Source organism: Cydia fagiglandana, chromosome 22, assembly GCF_963556715.1.
Source record: "Cydia fagiglandana chromosome 22, ilCydFagi1.1, whole genome shotgun sequence".
Lineage (NCBI taxonomy): Eukaryota > Metazoa > Arthropoda > Insecta > Lepidoptera > Tortricidae > Cydia > Cydia fagiglandana.
Genome location: NC_085953.1, coordinates 7,377,478 through 7,404,271, shown reverse-complemented (window position 1 = coordinate 7,404,271; position 26,794 = coordinate 7,377,478). Strand labels below are relative to the sequence as shown.

At 41.1% G+C, this 26,794-nt stretch overlaps 1 protein-coding gene across 1 annotated transcript in view; it reads left to right on the top strand.

The window, feature by feature from the left end:
* LOC134675474 (plastin-2) overlaps positions 1–26,794 on the top strand; it is a 77,304-nt gene that overhangs the window by 48,198 nt on the left and 2,312 nt on the right. Inside the window, exons 2-14 of the mRNA XM_063533743.1 lie at positions 5,143–5,229; positions 6,512–6,655; positions 8,869–8,950; positions 10,127–10,280; positions 12,306–12,469; positions 13,800–13,909; positions 14,302–14,496; positions 15,116–15,329; positions 16,209–16,339; positions 16,576–16,723; positions 22,190–22,341; positions 23,255–23,356; positions 24,297–24,466. Coding sequence (XP_063389813.1) covers positions 5,143–5,229; positions 6,512–6,655; positions 8,869–8,950; positions 10,127–10,280; positions 12,306–12,469; positions 13,800–13,909; positions 14,302–14,496; positions 15,116–15,329; positions 16,209–16,339; positions 16,576–16,723; positions 22,190–22,341; positions 23,255–23,356; positions 24,297–24,466 — 1,853 coding nt within the window. The remainder of the gene's footprint in view (positions 1–5,142; positions 5,230–6,511; positions 6,656–8,868; positions 8,951–10,126; positions 10,281–12,305; positions 12,470–13,799; positions 13,910–14,301; positions 14,497–15,115; positions 15,330–16,208; positions 16,340–16,575; positions 16,724–22,189; positions 22,342–23,254; positions 23,357–24,296; positions 24,467–26,794) is intronic.

The following is a 26,794-nucleotide window of genomic DNA, read 5'->3' as shown; positions in this document are numbered from 1 at the left end:
TCATTTTTTGTTTTTTTTTTTGTCCAAATCGGTCCCAAAAAAGGTCTATGTATACGGAAATGCATTAATCGTTTAACATAATGCATTAACATAATGCATTAACAAAGTACTAACGACAGCTCAAAACTGAAGTCCATTTTGCTTTATCTCTTACCGTTTTCGAGATATATCGTTCTGAAGGTACGAATTTACGAAAAAACTTTGCTATTAACTCCATCAGGCGCTGATGACTTTTTGTATGGATATATTGAAATCCGACTCGCACTTGACCGTTTTACATAGATTAATTTTTTTTTTTGTAATTTCGGGTTAGTAAGTTCGGGTCATGATTTATATGGTAATCATCATCATCATCATCATCATCATCATCATCATCATTTTCGCTTTCAGTCGCCCACTGCTGAGTATAGGCCTCTCTTCGTGTACGCCACTTATATACATGCATTTATGTGTATGGTAATATTTAGTAAGTGACATGGCATAATGTATATTGACATAATCTGTCAAACTGTCAAATTTGTTTTTTTTTGTCAAATTTAGTGTAAAGTATTATATTTTGTCATAGTTTAGTACTAAATGTCAATGTTGGGTAATTTTTTGTAGACTGCATTTCTCATCTTAAGGGCCGGCAACGCACTTGCAGCCCCAGTGATCGCTGTGCTTATGTATTTTTGGGCGAGTTTTTGGGTTTCGTATGGGAATATTTGGTACAAAGGGACATGTTACAGTGTCCCAGTGTATATTGACATGATCTGTCAAACTGTCAAATTTGACAGTTTTTGTCAAATTTAGTGTAAGATCATATTTTGTCATGGTTAAGTACAAAATAAAATTACTTAAATATTATTATTGAATAGAATAGAATAGAATAGAATAGGTAATTATATGGTAATCATCATCATCATCATTTTCGCTTTCAGTCGCCCACTGCTGACCTATAGGCCTCTCTTCGTGTACGCCACTTATATACATGCATTTATGTGTATGGTAATATTTAGTACAAAGTGACATGGCATAATGTATATTGACATAATCTGTCAAACTGTCAAATTTGTTTTTTTTTGTCAAATTTAGTGTAGAGTATTATATTTTGTCATAGTTTAGTACTAAATGTCAATGTTGGGTAATTTTTTGTAGACTGCATTTCTCATCTTAAGGGCCGGCAACGCACTTGCAGCCCCAGTGATCGCTGTGCGTATGTATTTTTGGGCGAGTTTTTGGGTTTCGTATGGGAATATTTGGTACAAAGGGACATGTTACAGTGTCCCAGTGTATATTGACATGATCTGTCAAACTGTCAAATTTGACAGTTTTTTCAAATTTAGTGTAAGATCATATTTTGTCATGGTTAAGTACAAAATAAAATTAATTAAATATTATTATTGAATAGAATAGAATAGAATAGAATAGGTAATTATATGGTAATCATCATCATCATCATTTTCGCTTTCAGTCGCCCACTGCTGACCTATAGGCCTCTCTTCGTGTACGCTACTTATATACATGCATTTATGTGTATGGTAATATTTAGTACAAAGTGACATGGCATAATGTATATTGACATAATCTGTCAAACTGTCAAATTTGTTCGTTTTTGTCAAATTTAGTGTAGAGTATTATATTTTGTCATAGTTTAGTACTAAATGTCAATGTTGGGTAATTTTTTGTAGACTGCATTTCTCATCTTAAGGGCCGGCAACGCACTTGCAGCCCCAATGATCGCTGTGCGTATGTATTTTTGGGCGAGTTTTTGGGTTTCGTATGGGAATATTTGGTACAAAGGGACATGTTACAGTGTCCCAGTGTATACAGGATGATTCATGAGACGTGAGCAGGACTGATCCTGCACACTCAGTAACTGATAAGTGACCGATCACCGTCGTATTTAGGTGAAACAACCACACTTTTTCCTATTTTTTAACTTTTTGGCGAGGGCTAATTTAATTCTGTACAATCATGGCCACCCTACAAGACCTAATTAATAAACATAAAACCTCTTTAACCGTAATGACAGCAATATGATTACGAAGATAATAAAATGTCAAACTTGAGTGAGATACGAGTTTTCAAAAGTAACCAGACCGTGATGACATTCAATTTGACACAGAATATCGGTAGTTTAGTATTCTAATTGTAGGGTGACCATGCATGTCGTAAATAAATTAATAACTTTTTTTTTCAACACGACTAGAAAATTAACGTTAACCTCACTAATACTGTTACGAAACAGTTGCTTATAATTTAAGAAATGCGCAGTGTTAGTCCTGCTCACGTCTCCTGAATCACCCTGTATTGACATGATCTGTCAAACTGTCAAATTTGACAGTTTTTGTCAAATTTAGTGTAAGATCATATTTTGTCATGGTTAAGTACAAAATAAAATTAATTAAATATTATTATTGAATAGAATAGAATAGAATAGGTAATTATATGGTAATCATCATCATCATCATTTTCGCTTTCAGTCGCCCACTGCTGACCTATAGGCCTCTCTTCGTGTACGCTACTTATATACATGCATTTATGTGTATGGTAATATTTAGTACAAAGTGACATGGCATAATGTATATTGACATAATCTGTCAAACTGTCAAATTTAGTGTAAAGTATTATATTTTGTCATAGTTTAGTACTAAATGTCAATGTTGGGTAATTTTTTGTAGACTGCATTTCTCATCTTAAGGGCCGGCAACGCACTTGCAGCCCCAGTGATCGCTGTGCTTATATATTTTTGGGCGACTTTTTGGGTTTCGTATGGGAATATTTGGTACAAAGTGACATGTTATAGTGTCCCAGTGTATATTGACATGATCTGTCAAACTGTCAAATTTGACAGTTTTTTTGTCAAATTTAGTGTAAGATCATACTTTGTCATGGTTAAGTACAAAATAAAATTACTTAAGTATTATTGTTGACAGATACTGTCAAATGGGATGTTGTTTGACAGAATCTGTAAGAATCTTGAAAGTAGAAAGTTTTTTAATAAATATGGATCTTGCTTACGCAGCGTCTTATGTAGGCGAACATCGCGCGATCCCGAAGCGAAACGGCGGGACGCGGCGCGAGGCGGCTCAATCAATCCTTTGATGCCCATAGAAGTGTCCTATGTAAGCGATCCCGTTGTGACCGCGGTGCGGCGCGATTTGATGAATGCTGATGGTCCTCGTTATTATGCTCAAGGCATTAGTCTTAAATAGTAGGTACTTAAGATAAGGTGTTGTATAGTAATCAAAGTGAATGAGGTTCAGTCGGCACGCGTTGATGTCTTTTTAAATTTTGTTTGTTTCATAGGAGTTTCTTTAGGAAATTTTGTTTTTAGGGTTCCGTACCCAAAGGGTAAAACGGGATCCTATTACTAAGACTCCGCTGTCCGTCCGTCCGTCCGTCCGTCCGTCACCAGGCTGTATCTCACGAACCGTGATAGCTAGACAGCTGATATTTTCACAGTTGACGTATTTCTGTTGCCGCTATAACAACAAATACTAAAAACATAATAAAATAAAGATTTAAGTGGGGCTCCCATACAACAAACGTCATTTTTGACCGAAGTTAAGCAACGTCGGGTGGGGTCAGTACTTGGATGGGTGACCGTTTTTTTAGATAATGGTACGGAACCCTTCGTGTGCGAGTCCGACTCGCACTTGGCCGGTTTTTTTTTTGCATTATGGTACGGAACCCTTCGTGCGCGAGTCCGACTCGCACTTGCCCGGTTTTTTTCTAATGCTAAAAAAACGAACTATAATTATAATTACTTACAAGTTACATGTCTGTGGATGGAGGAATTTAAATGATTAAGATTAAGTAGTCGTAAAGTTGGAATGTCATGAGCATGAATCATGAATGACGTTTATTGTATACGTAATGATGGTATATTGTTTTCCGATGTATTTGATGACGATCAAAAGCTTTTAAAGATGGACAAAGTAAAACGAGGGATAATATGGTGAATTTACCATAACTCTGGGTAGTGACTTAAAGGTTTAGAGTCGGACCAAGGTAACTGCATGGCATTTAGAATGACAAAGTGTGGCGATGTCTGTGACGTTTATAAAGACACTCCCTCGCTTTGATCTATTCAATCGGTGCTTAAGGTTAGAAGAACTCTAGTAAGCTTTCGAGCCTCTTTCGCTTAATTTTTCATTATTAAAAAAAATTTGAGTATCGGCAACATTTTACCACATATTCCTTGTCCCCGCTTACCAGCGTTGCCCCCAGTTAAACGCAAAAGTTGACAGTTCTGAACAACTGACAGGCTGATATCATCCGGCGAACTGGTAATTTGTGGGACCCTACGAAAACATTGTCCTCAGGACAACGAATCTTTGTCATCGTATATTTTTATCCATTACCATAAATCTGCTTATAGTACGCAAAAGGAGAGCCAAGGCTGTTTATTCTTTACTTGTCATCATTTATTGTACTGCCCACATTGACATTAACACATGATATCGTCCTTATTTCGTAGGAGATACGGAAAAAAATCGCATAATAGATACCGGTTGTCCGCGCAACAAAAACGAATTAAAAATTTATTTAACACGTCACGCTGTCTAGTGTTAAAATCAAAAGTTTTACTTACTCTCGTTTAATTAAAATGTATATAAGATTATACCGCGTTATCATTACGTAATATTTACGGTAAAACTTTTTTAATCTTCCGACATTGTTAAATATAATTCGGTTCGGGGTTTGGTATTGTTACAACTATAATGTCAAACGGTCAATCGCGATTGGCAGTCATATGAAACCCTGAGACCTATTGTACCTAATTCCTTTAACCTTTGAACGCCACGTCTATCATGCACGGCGCGTCATTGCTAACCTTGTCAAAATGCACGCAGGTTGATATTGGGCTGTAGCTGCGCGCTTTAGCGGTCAAAAGGTACAAAATGTAGGTAGTGCATAATTATTTTCCTTCGTATTTTCACGAAAACGTACGAACGGTCAATCAGTCTCGGTACAAAAAGTACTGACGTAGCATGACAAATACGTACCCGAGAAATACGTTTCCGAGAAAATAACGAAGGAAAACAATGATGCACTAAAGCTATCTGTAAAGGCCTTTTCTCTGACTTTCTGACAGATCCACTTACACAATTCCCGTAACTACAGCACATTACAAGTATTTTTTCCTTGTTACAGCTGGACACGAGCGGCAACGGTTACATCGACCTGAAGGAGCTTAAAGACGCGCTGGACAGCGTCGGTTACAAAATACCACAATGGAAGGTAAATTACCTCATTTATCTCCAATTCTCTTCCCTTCGTCTTCAGTTGACGCTTTACGCTGGAGCCTCACTCGCCAATTTTGTTGTTTTCCCATACAATATACCTAAACGCAACGCAATATATTATGAACGCAGACCGGAGACTCGGCCTTTTCCAGTTAAAATGTTTTTCACTGCTAAAGAACATAGCATCAAGCCAGGAACGACTTGTACATTTTCAATCAAATTTGTAAAATTTCCGTTATTATTATATTTGACTGAGGCTAGCCAGTGCTTCGGTTACTGAGCGGACCCTGAAGACCTACCGCCAACATCGAAAAAGCGAAACACGTTATCTGCCTCTCTATTGCTCGATTAGGCAATAGCGATAGACATGCAGACAACGATTTTTTATTTTTTGGTGTTGGCATCAAGCCCTTTGGCCTTTTGAAGAGTGCAAGGAAGAAAGCGTTGAGAAGATGAATAGGACTAAAGCTTTGATTTGATACAGAAGTAACCAAGACAAGTATTGGCAACATAGAGAAATATTGTAGTATTTGTAGTATCTAAGAGATAAAATGCTGCCTTCTAAATTTGCTGCATTACTTATCTATTTATGGTATCGCTTAGCGTAAGTAACCAGGAATAGACTGTATATTTCTAATAAATGTGATCCTACATATGTATGACAAATTCCTCGGTTCACAACTAGTCGCTAAGGCACTTGTTTTCCTTAAACTATATATGCCCATAAAAGGATGTGTTTTATAATCCCGACTTCCTTATGACGTAATCTTATTAGATACAAATAAAGTAATTCACTGTTAGCTTTTATGAAGCTTTAGTTCAAAGAATTTGATTAAGGAGTTTTACCTGTTAGTTGCTGGGAGTGGATACAGTCATCTTCTTTATAAAAAAAAATACTTTTAAAAAGCAGGGAATAAACAAACCGGTGAGGGTTGAGACTTGGACATCTAACCCGTTAGTTGTTGGGAGTGGAAGTCCTATTTCCACGTGGTTGGAGCTGCAAGCGTACCGTAAAACCTCCCAACTATATTCAATACTGCAGCTATGGTCCACGTCAAAAGGAAATTAAGTATCAATACCAATGTTACTTTTGATTTACTCTGATTTTTTTCTTCCGTTTATAAACATACCTTGCCTTGGCACTACAAAAAATACAGTAGAAGACACACCTGAACGAAAAAATTACAGTTAGCTCTGAACCATAGTTTGGGAGCTTTGGACTATAGTTGGGAGGTTTTACGGTAGCATAGCATTTAACAAATCTCCTCTGTTTCCAGGTCCGGTGTATGATAGAAGAGTACTACGACAACGGGCCGAAGCACGGGCGCGGCGTCAACGGCAGTATGAACGGCGACGCGCGCAAAAACGGCATGTCTCTCTCGGAGTTTGAGGAGCTCTGCGCTAACCTCAAGGCCCAGCAGGTTAGTTTCAGAACATGCTGAGGATTAATAGGAGCCTTCCTGGCTACTACCGAAGCACGAGTGCGGGCGCAACGGCAGTATGAACGGCGACGCGCGTAAAAACGGCATGTCTCTGTCGGAGTTCGAGGAGCTCTGCGCCAACCTCAAGGCCCAGCAGGTTAGTTTCAGAACATGCTGAGGATTAATAGTAGCCTTCCTGGCTTCGACCATCTTCTACCGAGGCACGCAAAAACGGCATGTCTCTCTCGGAGTTTGAGGAGCTCTGCGCCAACCTCAAGGCCCAGCAGGTTAGTTTCAGAACATGCCGAGGATTAATAGTAGCCTTCCTGACTTCAACCACCTTCTCAAGAGGGGCGCGACAGTATCTCGATCGCGAGATAGACTATTCGTCTTCCTACAGATCGAGATATGTCAGCGATAAAAATAGCTCAAATGTTGTCGATATGATAAAAAAAATCCTATATCATTTACCCATTCAGCGCCACTTACAACACCAAGATGTTATTTTGGAACGTGCTCAAAGTGTTACGATTTAAGTATGCCGATGAACGCTTAGCACTCATAAACGTTTTATACTCGAGACTATCAATGGTACTTTCATGAAACGCTTAACATTGCATTAAGTAGGTTGTGTCAATCTATTTGAACCCAATAAACCGAATCTTCTTAGCGATTTAACGCTCGAATGGCCATTAAACTTGTTATCAACCAATAAAATCGTTATTACTCATTTAAATGTGTGTCAACATCGAGAGAAGAAATTGTGTTTTATTTATGTCAAATACGGACAAGTCAGTAGGTACAGGCTGGTACAGGCCAGGCAAAACAGAGCAACACAACTTTTTGATAAGTTCGGCATAAGACACCAGCAGAGATAATGTCTATTTAGGTACATAACCTACCTGAGTACGTAACCCATAATCAGCACTAAATCAATTAGGACAACTTAGTAAATGTTCCATTGTCGACTTCGTAAGGACTTAATATAACTTTTTATAGATTTCTATCAGAAAATGTACTACTTTCACCTTCAGTACTCAGAATAATTAAAGTATTAATGAAACTCTTTAAGCAGATACATTGAAAAAACTGTTAGCGTTCATTGGCATGCATATTAGCCAAATAAATTTACTTTCTCTGTTACGCAGCACTTACAAATACTCCAAGTGAAAAGGACAAAAAAAGTGTTGATTTCATTTTTCAGAGCATACGCCTCTAGTTCATTGAACCATCAAATTAATCTACATACTGTTAAAGAGCTAGAAAAAGCGGCAACAATGTTTAAGAACTGTGCAAACTGCCCGTGAAATTAATTGGTACTGTTAAACACACATACCAGTTTAACGCGTATTTAATTCTTTACACCAATTAAGTTCGTTCAGCGTACGTAATATAATTTAAATTTTTGACGCCTTAGTGAATAGGCCTTTTGAGTTTTATGTTTATGGAAATTCATGTAGCGCAGCGTGATTCTTATTTATCTTTATTGTAAACAGAAAGTGAAATGTGCATACATTATTCTTGTTCTATCAACCATAACCAAAGAGTTAACCATAGGGGGGTAAATTAAATATTTATGGTAATACTACAATGGCGATAGCAAACAAATCAATATATGTATTATGTTTACATTTTATTTATATCCATTTATAGGGAAACAAACTATATTCACTCAACAGTTATCGCAATACTCTTGTTACTGTGTTGTTGTGTGTTGTTGTTGTGTCTGTATCTTTCGGTATATACATGAATAAAAGGAAACAAAATCAAAGGAAAGAAAGGAAGGAAGGAAGCAAGGATGAAACATTACATAATCAAATAATGTAGGTTAAAGTCAGGTCGTTCAATGACAGATCCAGGCGCTTTTGTATTTGGTTGGTTAACCAATAAAATAAATGTTGCAACTACCCGAAAATGTACAAATTGTTTACTTTTATTTAAATACCTAAAGATACAGAGTAGGTATAGAGCGTGCAAAATCAAGTTAGTTAAAACCATGGTATAATAATATACTCCGCCTGGTACTCTCTTCCCGTCTTTTCTAGGTCACCCGACTGACACAAGCCTACGTCATCATGCGACAGCGCTATATGATAATATACGATAGCGCTATATATAGCGGCCATGTTATTGTGACGTAGACTTGTGTCACTCTGGGAAGAGAAGACGATGTTTTATTAGACTATGGTTAAAACCTTTTTCTGATTTTACAGGTATCCAGCACATTCAAACAGGCTGTCAGTAAAAAGGAAAACCTGGAACACCTGGGTGGCATGAGCGAAGCGTCCAGTGATGGTGAGATCTTTTCAATATTTATCGACACACAAGTCATACTGGATCGTGTAGTTCGTGAACCATATAAACTGCTGCGGAATTTATACACGCCAGTTGCTGATTCAGATATATTCAACTATAGTATAGCCCCCTTATTCATAAACGTTTACCAAAGTTAACAAGCCGATAATAATCGTTTGTCCCTTTCCATCATACCAATACGTCGGAATGGGACAAACGATTATTATCGGCTTGTTAACTTTGGTAAACGTTTATGAATAAGGGGGTAGGTGTTTTCGTGAGGCGTGTTAATCGGTTTTAAGCTGTATCTTGACAAGTGCGGGTGATTAATTGAAATTTGACCTGAGTAAAAATCTATTTTGTTAGAAATAAGGATAACGTTAATGTTTGACATGTATATTGTATGACTTAAATAAGCGCTGGTGGCCTAGCGGTAAGAGCGTGCGACTTGCAATCTGGAGGTCGCGGGTTCAAACCCCGGCTCGTACCAATGAGTTTTTCGGAACTTATGTACGAAATATCATTTGATACTTACCAGTCGCTTTTCGGTGAAGGAAAACATCGTGAGGAAACCGGACTAATCCCAACAAGGCCTCTGGGTTGGAAGGTCAGATGGCAGTCGCTTTTGTAAAACTGGTGCCTACGTCAAATCATGGGATTAGTTGTCAAGCGGACCCCAGGCTCCCATGAGCCGTGGCAGAATGCCGGGATAACGCGAGGAAGAAAAAAAAATTGTATGACTTAAATATAATATGTATTGTACCTAATATGTGTTCTGTATGAAATGCAATGGTGAAAAATTACCTACCGATGATCCAATCTGCCATGTAGAATCTAAAAAGTAGAACAGGAGACTAGTGTTAAGAGTAGGTACTCTTCTTCTAATACGCCTTTTTAGTTATCGTTAGCCCTGTCACTCATTTACCTAATTGTCATTTCTCACTATAGTTCCTTTCTTTTAGCATTAAAAATTAGGTAAACAATCTTGATGTGTCTTTTAATTGAAAAACACATAATTATGAATCTAATACGATCATTTATATTCATCTGCTTTCATAAGTTTTTGAATTTTAAAAAGCGTTTTTCAATTAAAAGACATGTCAAGATCGCTTACCTTCTTGCAAGTTCTTTCTAATGCTAAAAAAAACGAACTATAACCATAATTGTACATTCCAGGCACAACACACTCTGTCCGCCTGGAGGAGCAGATGGCCTTCTCCGGCTGGATCAACAGTAACCTGGAGAGCGACCCCGACTTGAAGCACCTGCTGCCGATCGACGCCGAGGGCAAGCAGCTATATGAGAAGTTGAAGGATGGTCTCATCCTATGGTAGGTGTAATTTTTTGGACTTTGGAACAATTAATCATCATCTACTAAAGGGGCCCACAGATTACCAGTGCACCGGACGATATCAACCTGTCAGTTGTTCGGAGCTGTCAAATTTTGCTTTTAACTGACAGGCCGAAGGATGGAGAGCGGAGAGCTCATGCTTCAAAATCGATTCCGTGGTATTGATCGATGTAGAACCCTACCTTATAGCTTTGCGGCTAATTATTTTAATGATAAGTCATCACAACAACTATTACAAACAGCATAAATGAGTTTCCGAACTCAAATAAGTATTTTCCTTTTGCCCCGAATATTAAAAAAATCCCCACATAATAATGCCGTAGCGCACATCGAATGCTTCACAGCCGTAATATAACCATTTAACCATCATAGCAATCCAAAGGCCTTCACCGACGACGACGACGACCGACCGAAGACGTATCGTTTTTCTACAAAAAACCGTCGCACATATCCTGTTCCACTCAATGCTTCTAGCGGCCTCAACCCCAGATATTGGTTCCATTTTATATCATTTGAACTGCTATTGCAAAAATAATTGCCTCAATAATACAGAAGACCGAACTTAAGCTAAAGCTATTAAATAAAAACCGGGCAAGTGCGAGTCGGACTCGCGCACGAAGGGTTCCGTACCATAAAGCAAAAAAAAACGGAAAAAAATGCAAAAAGAAAACGGTCACCCATCCAAGTACTGACCACGCCCGACGTTGCTTAACTTTGGTCAAAAATCACGTTTGCTGTATGGGAGCCCCACTTAAATCTTTATTTTATTCTGTTTTTAGTATTTGTTGTTATAGCGGCAACAGAAATACATCATCTGTGAAAATTTCAATTGTCTAGCTATCACGGTTCGTGAGATACAGCCTGGTGACAGACAGACGGACGGACGGACGGACAGCGAAGTCTTAGTAATAGGGTCCCGTTTACCCTTTGGCTACGGAACCCCAAAAAGGCGAGCTGTTTCACCCCGATAATATAGCGGTACTCTTATAATATAGCGGTTAAAATCCCCCGTTGACTGATTGATCCGACATGACAAGGTCGTTTCGGAAGTTTATCAAGTTCAAGTTCAAACTAGTTAATTATCTTCCAAATTAAGGTTATCGATGGGTCGTTGGCATATTAATTAATAAACCTATAATATAACAACCTTCATTAAAGTACTGTTTTCACTTGTTAGATCGTAATTTTATTATGATGCAATAGGTAAAAATAGTAGAGCTTGACCAAGAAAAGTCTGCAACTAGTTTGATAGCATACGCAGTGCAAGTGTTATTTTTACGTCATAATTTCATAGCAGTTTAACGTTTAAAATAACACTTGCACTGCGTGTGCTGTCAAAATTGTTGGAGACTTTTCTTGGTCTAACTCTAGTAATATTCAAATTGGTAATCAGAATCTACATAATTTAAATTAGGACTAGGTAAGCTATAATATATTTATGCTATACAGGGTGATTTCTGGGTCATGATCCAGAACCACTTTTTCTGACTCTGTAAATGATCCACATTGTCATGTGGTAGTATTTGATTAAAAGATAATTACTTTAATTATTCTTATTTTTCAAGTAAAATTAATGTTATGCTAAGTAATTATGGTCAACCTATGACTTTTGATATACGCTGGATGGAAAGCGACAAGACGTCACATTGAGTAGGGTCACCAAATTGTATGCAAAAATGTTTTTTCCTACTTGTCATCTAGAAAATAATCATCATTATTGGTGAGAAACAATAATTAACAACATCATTAGGCTCATCTTTGGATTCTGTATGATGTCTGGCTCTCTTGCTCCACGACCCCGAAATCACCCTGTATATTATGGACATATAATCAAAACATCATCATTTTGCTAAGAATATGCCTTCGCGGTCTTAAACATTATAATCTCGGAATCTCCTCGTAAATTCACTCTTTTATCTAGCCTCAAAAAATAGTGCCGCAATAAAAGGCAAAAAACATTACCAAGTTGTATCCTATAAAACTTTTTTCACATTTTTCTTTCAGTAAAGTGATAAACCACTCATGCCCCGACACGATAGACGAGCGCGCCATTAACAAGAAGAACCTCACTCTCTACACGAAGCACGAGAACCTGACGCTGGCTCTAGTTTCCTCGCAGGCCATCGGCTGCAATATCGTCAACATCGATGCCCATGACCTGGCCAAAGGTAAGACTACGACACAACACCCTACACCAAGACAGAACATGAAAAACCTCACTCTCTACACCAAACACGAGAACCTCACTCTCGCCTTAGTTTCCTCGCAGGCCATCGGCTGCAACATCGTCAACATCGATGCCCATGACTTGGCCAAAGGTAAGACTACCACACAACACCCTACACCAAGACAGAACACGAAGAACCTCACTCTCTACACCAAGCACGAGAATCTCACTCTCGCCCTAGTTACCTCGCAGGCCATCGGCTGCAACATCGTCAACATCGATGCCCATGACCTGGCCAAAGGTAAGACTACCACACAACACCCTACACTAAGACAGAACATGAAGAACCTCATTCTCTACACCAAACACGAGAACCTCACTCTTGCCCTAGTTTCCTCGCAGGCCATCGGCTGCAACATCGTCAACATCGATGCCCATGACTTGGCCAAAGGTAAGACTACCACACAACACCCTACACCAAGACAGAACATGAAGAACCTCACTCTATACACCAAGCACGAGAACCTCACTCTCGCCCTAGTTTCCTCGCAGGCCATCGGCTGCAACATCGTCAACATCGATACCCATGACCTGGCCAAAGGTAAGACTACCACACAACACCCTACACTAAGACAGAACATGAAGAACCTCATTCTCTACACCAAACACGAGAACCTCACTCTCGCTCTAGTTTCCTCGCAGGCCATCGGCTGCAACATCGTCAACATCGATGCCCATGACTTGGCCAAAGGTAAGACTACCACACAACACCCTACACTAAGACAGAACATGAAGAACCTCATTCTCTACACCAAACACGAGAACCTCACTCTCGCTCTAGTTTCCTCGCAGGCCATCGGCTGCAACATCGTCAACATCGATGCCCATGACTTGGCCAAAGGTAAGACTACCACACAACACCCTACACCAAGACAGGACATGAAGAACCTCACTCTATACACCAAGCACGAGAACCTCACTCTCGACCTAGTTTCCTCGCAGGCCATCGGCTGCAACATCGTCAACATCGATGCCCATGACTTGGCCAAAGGTACTTAAAGTAGATAACCCATATTAACGATCGCATCTGATTCATTTTCTTAGTCATACGTTCAGCTCTCTGTGTCTTTGTACAGTGTCTATTGTAACTTCTAGCTGCCCTCAAATCAAAACTTGCCAAATGAGAATCAAATATAGATTCACAAAATACAATGGAATAAAACACCTTTTTTTATAAAAAAAAGCAGATTTCGAATTTGTTTTTTCCATGACCATAATATGATCATGATGTTACTTAGCTATAGTGTACACAGTAATTTACTTGTTCACAGGCAAACCCCACTTGGTGCTGGGTCTGTTGTGGCAGATCATCCGCATCGGTCTGTTCAACCAGATCACATTGGAGCACTGTCCTGGCCTCACCGAACTGCTTAACGATGAGGTAAGCCTATAAGCAACCATCCAAAATATTGTATTATTAAAAACAATACTTTGTCACATCAACAGATATAATGTATCCACGATTTAAGAAAGCGTTTTTCGTGTAGGGAAGTTACAAGACATGCTCGTGATACTTTTTGGTTTATGTTATTGATCAGTGATTGCTAGTGAAAGATGTATCATTCACTTGTCAGATTGAGCTATCGCACCGAACTCCCAATATAAGGTTAAGAACTGCTTTACGTACCTAATCCAATTAGGTCTGACTTTTTATTACATTTCGAACAAATTTGCTTTCAGAAGTTGCCTTGGATTATTTCCACGCACCTCTCCCTTGCGATTAATCGATTGCGGTAATCGAATTTTCTAATCCGATGTAATAATTTTCCCCAGGAGCGCATCGAGGACCTCATGGCCCTGTCTCCGGAGGCCATCCTGCTGCGCTGGGTGAACCACCAGCTGCAGTCGGCCGGCATCACGCGCCGCTGCACCAACTTCCAGCAGGACGTGGCCGACTCCGAGATCTACTCCTACCTGCTCAAGCAGATCGCTCCTCAAGACGCCAACGTCACCCTGGACGCCCTCAGGGTGAGTTCTGGAATCACCTGGTGTCTAGTCCACCACCAGCTGCACCAACTTCCAGCAGGACGTGGCCGACTCCGAGATCTACTCCTACCTGCTCAAGCAGATCGCTCCTCAAGACGCCAACGTCACCCTGGACGCTCTCAGGGTAAGATCTCGAGCCACCTGGTGTCTAGTCCACCACCAGCTGCACCAACTTCCAGCAGGACGTGGCCGACTCCGAGATCTACTCCTACCTGCTCAAGCAGATCGCTCCTCAAGACGCCAACGTCACCCTGGACGCTCTCAGGGTAAGTTCTCGAGCCACCTGGTGTCTAGTCCACCACCAGCTGCACCAACTTCCAGCAGGACGTCGCCGACTCGGAGATCTACTCCTACCTGCTCAAGCAGATCGCTCCTCAAGACGCCAACGTCACCCCGGACGCCCTCAGGGTAAGTTACAGAGCCATCCTGCTGCCTGTTCCAACAACAAACATATCGACCGATGAAAATTGTTCGCCGTATGCGGGACCTATTGCATACGTTATGGAAATGTCATATTTTTGCCAATAACTTTTTGTATCATCTGCCTATGTCTGTTTTTCTCCAATAAAGAAAATAAAATAAAACTATTACCGTATACCAGGAACAAGACCTGCTCCGCCGCGCCGAGTTGATGCTCCAGCAGGCCGCCAAGCTCCGCTGCCGCGCCTTCGTGTCACCCGCGGACGTGGTGGGCGGCGTCTACAAGCTCAACCTCGCCTTCGTGGCCAACCTGTTCAACCAGCACCCCTGCCTGCAGCGCCAGAGCGAGGACGACGCCCAGCTGCACCAGCTGGACGAGACCCGCGAGGAGAAGAGTTAGTATACTGTAGTCGCAAACATTGTTGACTTGTCTCAACCTCGCCTTCGTGGCCAACCTGTTCAACCAGCACCCCTGCCTGCAGCGCCAGAGCGAGGACGACGGCCAGCTGCACCAGCTGGACGAGACCCGCGAGGAGAAGAGTTAGTATACTGTAGTCGCTAACATTGTTGACTTGTCTCAACCTCGCCTTCGTGGCCAACCTGTTCAACCAGCACCCCTGCCTGCAGCGCCAGAGCGAGGACGACGGCCAGCTGCACCAGCTGGACGAGACCCGTGAGGAGAAGAGTTAGTATACTGCAGTCGCAAACATTGTTGACTTGTCTCAACCTCGCCTTCGTGGCCAACCTGTTCAACCAGCACCCCTGCCTGCAGCGCCAGAGCGAGGACGACGGCCAGCTGCACCAGCTGGACGAGACCCGCGAGGAGAAGAGTTAGTATACTGTAGTCGCAAACATTGTTGACTTGTCTCAACCTCGCCTTCGTGGCCAACCTGTTCAACCAGCACCCCTGCCTGCAGCGCCAGAGCGAGGACGACGGCCAGCTGCACCAGCTGGACGAGACCCGCGAGGAGAAGAGTTAGTATACTGTAGTCGCAAAAAGGGGTCGTCTAGAAATAATGGTATCCGTTTTTGGGAGGGAAGATAGTTTATTTTTTTCAAAGAGGGAAAGGCCTAGGTAATAAGAGTGACGACATTTTGGCTAAAATACCAGTATCTCAGTTCTGCAATGGAATTCCGCTTGGTGCCCATAGAACAAGATGAAGTACATAGAAATACTTATCTAATGACCTTCCTCTCATGTCTGTTGGCGTTGGGTCCAGGCTCCACACAAAGTTGCCCATGGGCCTTTAAAATCAAATATTTGTATGTTCCAGCGTACCGCAACTGGATGAATTCCATGGGCGTCGCGCCGCACGTGAACTGGCTGTACGCCGACCTGACGGACGGGCTCGTCATCTTCCAGCTGTACGACATCATCCGCCCCGGCATCGTCAACTGGAAGAAGGTAACTGTTCTGTCCGTCTACTGCATACGTGAGCTGTATGCCGACCTAACCTAACGTCAAAACGCCGATGTGATTGATTTAGGGCCGTCTTTTGAGCGTCAGCGTCTAGTCAGCGCTATGGAAAAAGGCGTCGCTGCGCAGTTCTGCCAATGTTGCGTCGAGCTAACTAGACGCCGACGATCGGGAAACGTGGGTGGCACTTAGTATCTAATGTAATAAATGGGATTTTTTTTCAGGTGCACCGTCAGTTCTCAAAGCTGCGCAAGTTCATGGAGCGTCTGGAGAACTGCAACTACGCGGTGGAGCTCGGCCGGCAGCTCGGCTTCTCGCTCGTCGGCATCGCCGGCGCCGACATCAACGAGGGCAACGCCACGCTCACGCTCGGTAACGACACGCTATAGTTCATGGAGCGTCTGGAGAACTGCAACTACGCGGTGGAGCTGGGCCGGCAGCTCGGCTTCTCGCTCGTCGGCATCGCCGGCGCCGACATCAACGAGGGCAACGCCACGCTCACGCTCGGTAACGACACGCTATAGTTCATGGAGCGTCTGGAGAACTGCAACTACGCGGTGGAGCTGGGTCGGCAGCTCGGCTTCTCGCTCGTCGGCATCGCCGGCGCCGACATCAACGAGGGCAACGCCACGCTCACGCTCGGTAACGACACGCTATAGTTGATGGAGCGGCTGGAGAACTGCAACTACGCGGTGGAGCTCGGCCGGCAGCTCGGCTTCTCGCTCGTCGGCATCGCCGGCGCCGACATCAACGAGGGCAACGCCACGCTCACGCTCGGTAACGACACGCTATAGTTCATGGAGCGGCTGGAGAACTGCAACTACGCGGTGGAGCTGGGCCGGCAGCTCGGCTTCTCGCTCGTCGGCATCGCCGGCGCCGACATCAACGAGGGCAACGCCACGCTCACGCTCGGTAACGACACGCTATAGTTCATGGAGCGGCTGGAGAACTGCAACTACGCGGTGGAGCTGGGCCGGCAGCTCGGCTTCTCGCTCGTCGGCATCGCCGGCGCCGACATCAACGAGGGCAACGCCACGCTCACGCTCGGTAACGACACGCTATAGTTCATGGAGCGGCTGGAGAACTGCAACTACGCGGTGGAGCTCGGCTTCTCGCTCGTCGGCATCGCCGGCGCCGACATCAACGAGGGCAACGCCACGCTCACGCTCGGTAACGACACGCTATAGTTCATAGAGCGTCTGGAGAACTGCAACTACGCGGTGGAGCTGGGCCGGCAGCTCGGCTTCTCGCTCGTCGGCATCGCCGGCGCCGACATCAACGAGGGCAACGCCACGCTCAGGCTCGATAAACAACACTTACTCACTTACTCCGTTGGCTCAGTGACCCAAAATGAGACTTGGTCACAGAATAAATAATAGTACTAGGTATAGAAGACTCACTTTATAACAAAACGCGTCTGTCACGATCAGGACAGGTATGGCCGCTAGGTGGCGACAGCGCCACGCGCGGCTTACGGCTACCCACCAACATTGGTGTGGAACGGATGCTTGTAGCTACCTGTTGAAAGCGACGAAATCGCGGAGTGAGCCACGCCTGACTTGGCCTCCGACACAAGACCGCGCCACTTTTCTCGGTCCTGTGCGACCTCTCGCCAATTGGGTAGGTAAAGTTTTTTGAAGATAGGCAAATTATATTTTTTCCCGATAGTATTCATTATAGCGATCACGGAAATGCAGCTCTTTTATTTTTATATCATTTTATTGATTAAATATAATTTTTTAAATGATCGATATGACGTTTGTGAGGTGAAATGGCAGATTCCAGTAATTAATTCCTTGGCGCGTAGTAAATGGGATGAGATAGAAAAAAAATCGATGTCAACTGTCAGTGTCATTCTTGGAAAATAACTTGCAAATAATTGGAAAATGGTCGGACGAAACATTTGTGTTTTCTTGTAATTGGATGTCGGTGTGATTTCTAGAATAAGTATTTTTAACGTCCCTAGCACGATCAACACGGATATTTTGATAATGATAACGATTGCTTTCGACTACTTGGCACTGCTTCTTGGAGAACATTTTCATTAACGCCTCCACCACGACTCTTGGACTGCTACACGAGTCATTTTGGATCTCAGTATCAACACAATAGATGGAGACGATCCCGGAAACGTTCGAATGGAAATATAATATTACAGAGATGAACTCAAAGTGCGTCGTACCGTCTTGTAGGAAGTACAGATACGTTACTTTCCAAATTCAGCGTATTTGAGCACACCAAAGTCTTTAACAGCGATTCGGTGCCAAGCTTTGAAGATATATTGGCCAAAATGGTAACTTATACGTTTGTGAGGACTATATAAACATGATTGTTGTATTATACATACATAATGATTAAGATTGTAATAGTCTTATAACTAGGTCGTTATTGGCTATTATATATGGGCTCGGCAAGGTGTTCACAATATCTGAACACGCACGCCCTGATAATAGAGGCGTGTTCAGATATTTATGAGCACCCTAGCTGCACCAATATATCTGATGGCGACTGTACTTTAGAAAACTTATAATATAAATTCTTCTATCTGTGAGTACCTGTAATTGGCTTTGTATTGTTGCCTAAATCTATATAATGTTTTTGCAGCTGTTGGTACTCCTTACAAAATAAAATAAAATAAAAATAAAATAAATCCAAAATAATATAATATAAATCCAGTAAATTTCGTTTCGTTTTATTTTAAAATCCACAAATTATTATCCTTAAGCATTAACATTACAACAGTATATAGAATCACGCTGTGTGGCGTGCCCTTGAAGAGAGTTGAGCGGTTCAAATATGGTCAATATGGATAAGTATGTCTGTAGGGTAAATGTGCTTCACGTTGGGGCCTGTTTACATATTGATTAGTGTTGATTGCGGGTTTAATACATTTGCCACTATACACAAGTAGCAAGTGTATCAACTCGCAAAAATACTACATTTTTGCTTCCATTGAGGTATACATAGTAAGCACTATTCTCAAATTATGTGAGGAAATAAAACAAATTCAATTTAGTAAAGCGTATTTAATAGGGGTAAAGTGACGCGAATACAATTAAAAAAACAACGCATATTCTTAGTTTATATTAAATGTAGATGGCTTTTTAGTTTTCACTTGGTCACAGAAATACGCTAAAAACCACATTCAGAGTAGGTGTTTCTTGCGTTTTGGCTGTCCTTCTTGTGTCCTTCCACAGCATGAGCATGTTGTAAGTCCTGTTGTATTTGTCCCAGGACTTAGCAGGAAGCTAGTTATTCATTATTAAGTTTGCTTCTGCTTTCAAATGAGGCGGTGCATGCCGTCTATTCCAGGTCGTTTTCGTCACTTGAACTCATTTTGTTTATTACGAGTATTAAAATAACAAGCGGTAACTTATTGAGTATTGCACAACGAATAAACTTTGCCGCCTTTTATTTGCATATTTTTTAAAATTATATTACCATAGATACAAAGCATACGGTACGCGCATGCGTCAATCCGCGCGCACCGCGCAGCGCCCTTTCGCGGTGCTAAAGCGGTATCCAGACGGGACTGATCAAATCGGTCGATCTGATCAGAAATGAAATTGGCGTCAATCTCCAATTTTAGATTTATGGTGATATTAGACCCATTTAAGTTGAAAAAATGCCCCATAACGAAAATACTAGCCTCACAAATTGGTGTTCTTGTGTCCGCACCTCATTTTATTGGTCATTATCGGCGGTTGAATTCGGCGAGCTAAATTGGCGTTTGCGTCCATACGTCCCGATTCGATCGGGCAATTTAATCAGATTGGCGAAAAATTGACTAATCTGGATACGCCTTAAGCAACATCGAGTTCACGATAATTTGACATATAATAATAATAGATTTTTAGCATAAGTTGCATTTCATAAAACTTAACCCAAATCATTTGTACATTTTCAAGTCAAAGATAAAGACATGTTGGTTTTAAAATTTTAATAAGTATAGACCATAACATTGTCATGATCTTGTAACATTGTTAAAATAAGAGAGTCTCCCATTTTCATTTTATTGCATTTTTTATAAAATGTCTTTAGATTCTCGGGATATCTTGGTCCTAATTCGATTGCTCTTTTTTATGGAAATAATTATATCCTTCAGATTCACAGGATGCTCGGAGAGGCTTAGCCGAATAACACTGCAAGGAAGTATGTCATGGCTCAATGGTTCTAATTAGCCATCAGTATAATACCGCCAATGAATGTTTACATCCACCTGAAAATAAGAACAACATTCATAAAATGAGGATAACCACACAAAACTAACAGATGGTTGAAATTGTTAGAAAAAATTAGACCGATTTCTTGTTTACGAACTTAACAGCTCATGGCAATTTAATAATAAAAATCAAAACACAAGTGAAGAAAGTTTTATGTACCTATGTATTTCACGGATACGTACTCCTGTACGGCCATTGCTCCTCTAATTCAACGGCATTGTGCCTATCACTGTTATGATAATAATTTCAAATTTGTAGAATCTGCTCGCAATCTCGTATGAACTCGCTTATTTTTCTTGCAAAACTCTGTCCAAGGGTCAGCGTAGGGGCGTCGGGCGTCGTGTAGGGGTGGGGAAGAAAACGTTGTCCAATAATTTATGCAGTGCCAAGTTATCGAAAGTAAATACAATCTTTGTCCAAATACGCGCAGATGTCGTGGGGAATCAGAAGTCCGTGGGTCGTGCTGAGGTCGCCGAAAATCTCAATGATAACATTAATAGCAATTCGCAAGGTAACATGAGGCTTGTCCGTTATTTTTCGGGAATGAGAGCTAAGTGACACTGACAGTTGACATCGTTTTTTTTTTCTATCCCGTCCCATTTACTACGCGCCAAGGAATTAATTACTGGAATCTGCCATTTCACCTCACAAACGTCATATCGATCATTTAAAAAATTATATTTAATCAATAAAATGATATAAAAATAAAAGAGCTGCATTTCCGTGATCGCTGTAATGAATACTATCGGGAAAAAATATAATTTGCCTATCTTCAAAAAACTTTACCTACCCAATTGTAGACTCGAAGTTCGCGCAGATCCGCCTTCGCCATGTCGCACCAGCGGTACTTGGTACGTCCGATAGGGCGGCCCGGGTATGCTCTTTTCACGTTCCGATCTTCATCCTTACTCTCAAGGTAACAACACACTACACTTATATTGCTCAACCGTGTTGTTCCCTGTATTTCAATTCATAATAAATAATACATTGTTTTTCATGCGTCAATCTGGTCAATCACAAATTTTAGTTGCCAGGTTTCCACGCTTCAGGATCACAAATAATATTGTATGAAAACATCACAATTAAATTACTGTCTCCATCGTCATACAGCGGGGTAACGCTGCTAGTGGGATGGGGACCTTTGACCCGGCATGGCTCAGAACTGGTTTTAGTTTCTTACATCTGCTATAAATTTCTTAAAAGTTTTTTTTATTGAATACATGTTTTAACCTTTTGAACGCCAAACGGCGCATCCATTTGCCGTGCCACTGACGCCACGGTGATAAAATTTAGTTTTGTGAATAAATAATGCCAACCTAAAAGTGGGGTGTTTTTCAGTAGATTTTCATCAAAAAACTATAGACGTCAAATGCCGTCTTTGGCGTCGTTGTCACGATTTTGCGTTGACGTCAATTGCCGTCTGTGGCGTTCAAAAGGTTAATTAAATCACTAAAATTAGAAGTAAGAGTATATTGCGTTACACTTTTGGTGTCTATCAGGGTTCAGTTTCAAGAGTGACTGGGGTGGTATCCAACCAATCACAGGCTTAAAATATACATAATATATACATTTTCAAGAGATAATTCGTGTTTTAACCGATAATTAAATATTTCAGCTTTGATCTGGCAACTAATGCGCGCCTACACCCTGTCGGTGCTGACGCGACTGGCTAACACAGGCAACCCTATCATCGAGAAGGAGATCGTGCAGTGGGTCAACAACAAGCTCGCCTCGGCCGGCAAGAACTCATCCATCAAGAGCTTCCAGGTAACACTACCATATACAAGCCTTGTCCTGTATGCTGACTACTAGCGCCTACACCCTGTCGGTGCTGACGCGACTGGCTAATACGGGCAACCCTATCATCGAGAAGGAGATCGTGCAGTGGGTCAATAACAAGCTCGCCTCCGCCGGCAAGAACTCATCCATCAAGAGCTTCCAGGTAACTCTAATCGTAATCAGTCTTCTTTTCAACCCATTGTTAGGTATTACATCTCATCTGTATGTCCAGTTCTTTCGAACAACTTTGGGAGATGTCGTTGACCCATCTGCTCAATTGCCCTCCAATCAAATACTCGTCGATTGTACAGTCAGCAGCAATAGTTGCCTCGCCGGTGTCCAAAATGATCTTGACAAGACTTTATTGTTAAGAGAACAAGAGCGCGTCAAGGTAATTCTGAACACCTCGGCCGCTTAGCAACTTCTGCTGGGGAATTCCACGAGACTGTCGCTTAAATAACGCAATTCTTCTAATACTTCTGGAAATGCTGAGTAAGCGATATTGGGTCAGGTAATATTTCATGACTTGGCTAACAAATTGGCAGTATATTCTCGAGATTCACGTATTTTATTGAGATAGCTGCCGTACAAGGCAAAAGCGTTATGTAAGCGACAGTATCGTGGAATGCCCCTGCTACTGACTGTAGTTGCAGTCACATGCCTGGTCCACCTTTAGCTTCCTCTTGCTAAGTAAATTAAGAATATCCAGAAGAATTGAAGAGAAACTTTCTCACTGTTGAACTCGTAATTAGTATCTGAGATAAACCTAAAGATTGCTAATTATCAATTGAAAATTATAGTTTTGCGATATAAAACAAAGAAGACTATTTCTTATTATTCTATGATTATAATTAAAATCGAATTTGGTAATCATAATAATTGCAATGTGAATGTGTTTCAGGATGAGGTGCTCGCGGACGGCAAGGTGGTGATCGACCTGATCGACGCCATCAAGCCGGGCTCCATCAACTACGACCTGGTGCTGCCGGGCGGCAACGAAGAGGTATTGTTGTTTTCATTTCTCATACTTTAAAGACTTTGAAGTGGGTCCCTTGTTGTTTTAGGCACTGGTCCCACCGCGAGCTAGTAAGCTATGAGCTATCGGCTATAAACACGAACAAAAGATAAGCACTCCCGTGTAAATAAAAGAGACACGGCGATATTTATAGTTACTCGCCCAGCGGTGAGCTATAAATATCGCCGTGTCTCTTTTATTTACACGGGAGAGCTTATCTTTTGTTCGTGTTTATAGCTTACTAGCTCGCGGTGGGACCAGTGCCTTATGAGGTGTGCAGAAACTGATACGTTTCTGCTTTAGGCCCATTTACTTTCTTAATACTTATAAGTAAAATTTGGTTAGTAAATCAAATCCATTTATTAACCGTACAATTTCCATTCTTATATTTAACTCTCCGTTCTATAAATAACGATATTTTTACCTAAATATTTTAATAGAAACTACCTTCCAAAATGTTTTTTAAATACACGAACACATCATCATCATCATCATCTCAGCCATAAGACGTCCACTGCTGAACATAGGCCTCCCCCTTACACACACGAACACATGTATTTTATATTCCTCGTATCCCGTATTGTTAATGAAAAGTAGAGTGTTTAACTCGGGTGAAATGCACTGAAATGAGTGATTTTCATTCTTTGGTTAACAATATACTATTGTTCTCGTTTAAAATTGTCGTAATTATCTGCTTACGAGAAAAGATATCACGTGGGAAATTTGCGATTCCAAAATTTGGCAATAATACGTTTCTTAGAGCCACTTGCACCATTCACTAACCCGGGGTTAACCGGTTAAACCTGGAGTTACCATCGTTACCAGTACACTTCGTTAACGGTTTAACCGGTTAACCCCGGATTAGTGGGATGGTGCAATTGGCGCATAGTATTTTTTTGCTTACGACCATTGTGCTATATATTCGCAGGAGAACCTGGCGAACGCCAAGTACGCAGTGTCCATGGCGCGGCGCTGCGGAGCCCGCGTGTACGCGCTGCCCGAGGACATCACGGAGCGGAAGCCCAAGATGATCATGACCGTGTTCGCCTGCCTCATGGCGCTCGACTACATACCCACCATGGACGCGCCTGTACACGCGTAAGTCACCGAGAAAACGGCAGGGAACTACTTGTGTTAGCACTTGGACCCTTATACCCCGGCCACACACACCAGTGGTATGAGCGAAGTATGCAGCGCCGTCACACTACGTCTCTACCTACTCCCCTCGCTACTTCCCATGCCACTCGTCGAGTATGTGGCCGATGTATTCGAGCCGACGCGGACGCGATATTGTTTTGGCAGTAAAGCTACCGCTAAGAGAGACCCCACACTAGCGGCTCCCGAGCGTCGGCGTCTAGTCAACTCTATGGCTGCTCGACGCAACGCTGGCGCAACTGCGCAGCGACGCCGACGCTCAAAAGACGCTGGTGTGAGGTCTGAGGCTGATACTTGTTTAACTTTCGAGCACAGAAGAAATAAAAACCTTAGTTTATCTTATTTTGATTACTATTTAGGACACAATATCGCGTCCGCGAGACTCCAGGGGTTAAAATAAGCTTGTTACAGCGCGAAATGAATGAAAATGAAATAGCAAAAAAAAAAAGTATGTTTTCCAACGGCCGTAAGGGGTTGACTTCCTCTAGAAATTAAGCGCTTCAACTCTTAGTTCCATTGAGATTGCCAGAAATTAAAGCAATTGGTTGAAAAAATTACATCAGGCACCCAACTGTACGCCTAAACTGTTTTACCATCATTCTGCTTACTTCACGAATCTCACTGGTACCAAGATTTGGATTGAAAATCAGTCAATACTATTTTCAAATGCTGGATTGGGATTTGGTGACCCGAATCTGTGATTACATCAGAGTGCATTTAGACAATGGCAAATCAAATTTAATCAAGCGAGGGAATATTTTCACTATTCTGCTTTTATTTTAAGAAGTGTAAGAATTATTATCTAAATGCACTCATGACATGGTCAATTGACAGGTTGTTTTGTATGGTATTGTATTGTCCGTGACAATTGCTCGCAACTTTTTAGAGACTGTTTTGAGACCACTATAATGTTTGTGACATTTTTGTATGGAAGTCTCTAACGAGTTTTGGTTAAGGTTTTGTGAAACGTTTTGTACGTCTTTATGTATCACGATTAATCATTCAATCCATTTTATTTTAAGAAATAATCGTGTTTTAAAATCATATTCATGTTTATCTGTGCTTAAGTTTTATTTGTTTATTCGTATACATTGATATAAATAAATGATCCTGATTAAAGTTAATAATGATTATAAAATATACACTTTTAGACTAAGCAATAGGCTTGGAATTTACTTGGAATCAAGTATTTATGTCGTTTTCAATCAAAGGATACCTCTGTTGCTTGTCATAAGGATGCTCTGACAGGTTATTCGTATAAAGATACAAGCAAATTTCGTCCTTATGGTAAGCGAGCGACCTTTTGCTTGAAAACTTCACATTTTATTACAAAACTGGCAGAAGTTCTTATAAAAATAACCCACCTAAAGGTACAAGCAATATTATAGATTTTCCGCCACCGCTCACAAAATAAATGTGACAATTCATTTATACCGATCATTTTATACAGTTTTATTATATAAGTATGTGCTGTACCGGTCAACTTATAAGTGTTATAGATGTAGTGTATAATAAATAATAATAATTTTCCATCGTATTTTCACTGAAACGTCCGAACGTGTCTTGCTATTTCAGTCAGACTATGTACAAAAAGTACTACTGAAATAGCATGACATACGAACGTTTCCGAGAAAATACGATGGATAACAATTATGCACTACATCTGTCCGTTATGTCACTTGCACTTAGTGTAAGACTATAAAATGTCTTAGTAATGGAAAAAATAGTGTCAACACATTTGTTAGTTAACCGCACAGCATGGTTAAGCAGGTTAAGGTACTTTGTGATGTCCTGGGAAACTTATTTAAATTGATTTAATATAATAAAATAATATATCCCTATTCCAATTGAAACAAGGATAACAATTAAATCAATTTAAATGAAGAAATTGCTCGCGAGGTGGGAATTATATTAAGTATATATAAATAATATGTGTATGTAACAATGTATGTTAAGGGTAACTTATTTAATATTAGGCCTTTCAAGATATAGCGCTAACTTTACTGTTCAACCCTACATTGTGTTACCTAATTTGGTAAATATTATTTCAATTACTTCAGAAAAATTCGTCTTGTTGGCGTTTTAGAGTTTACTTCTTGAAAATTACGGCAACAATTTTTTTGTACTATTTCTACACTGAAACTAGACGAAATAGTATAAGTTTTTAGATTAGACTGATAGCTAAAATATACATGAGGGTTGCAGTGAGTTGCCAACGCCACTGTAGTCAAGCTAACGGCTTACACTAGTACTTATCGAGTAGTATTACGA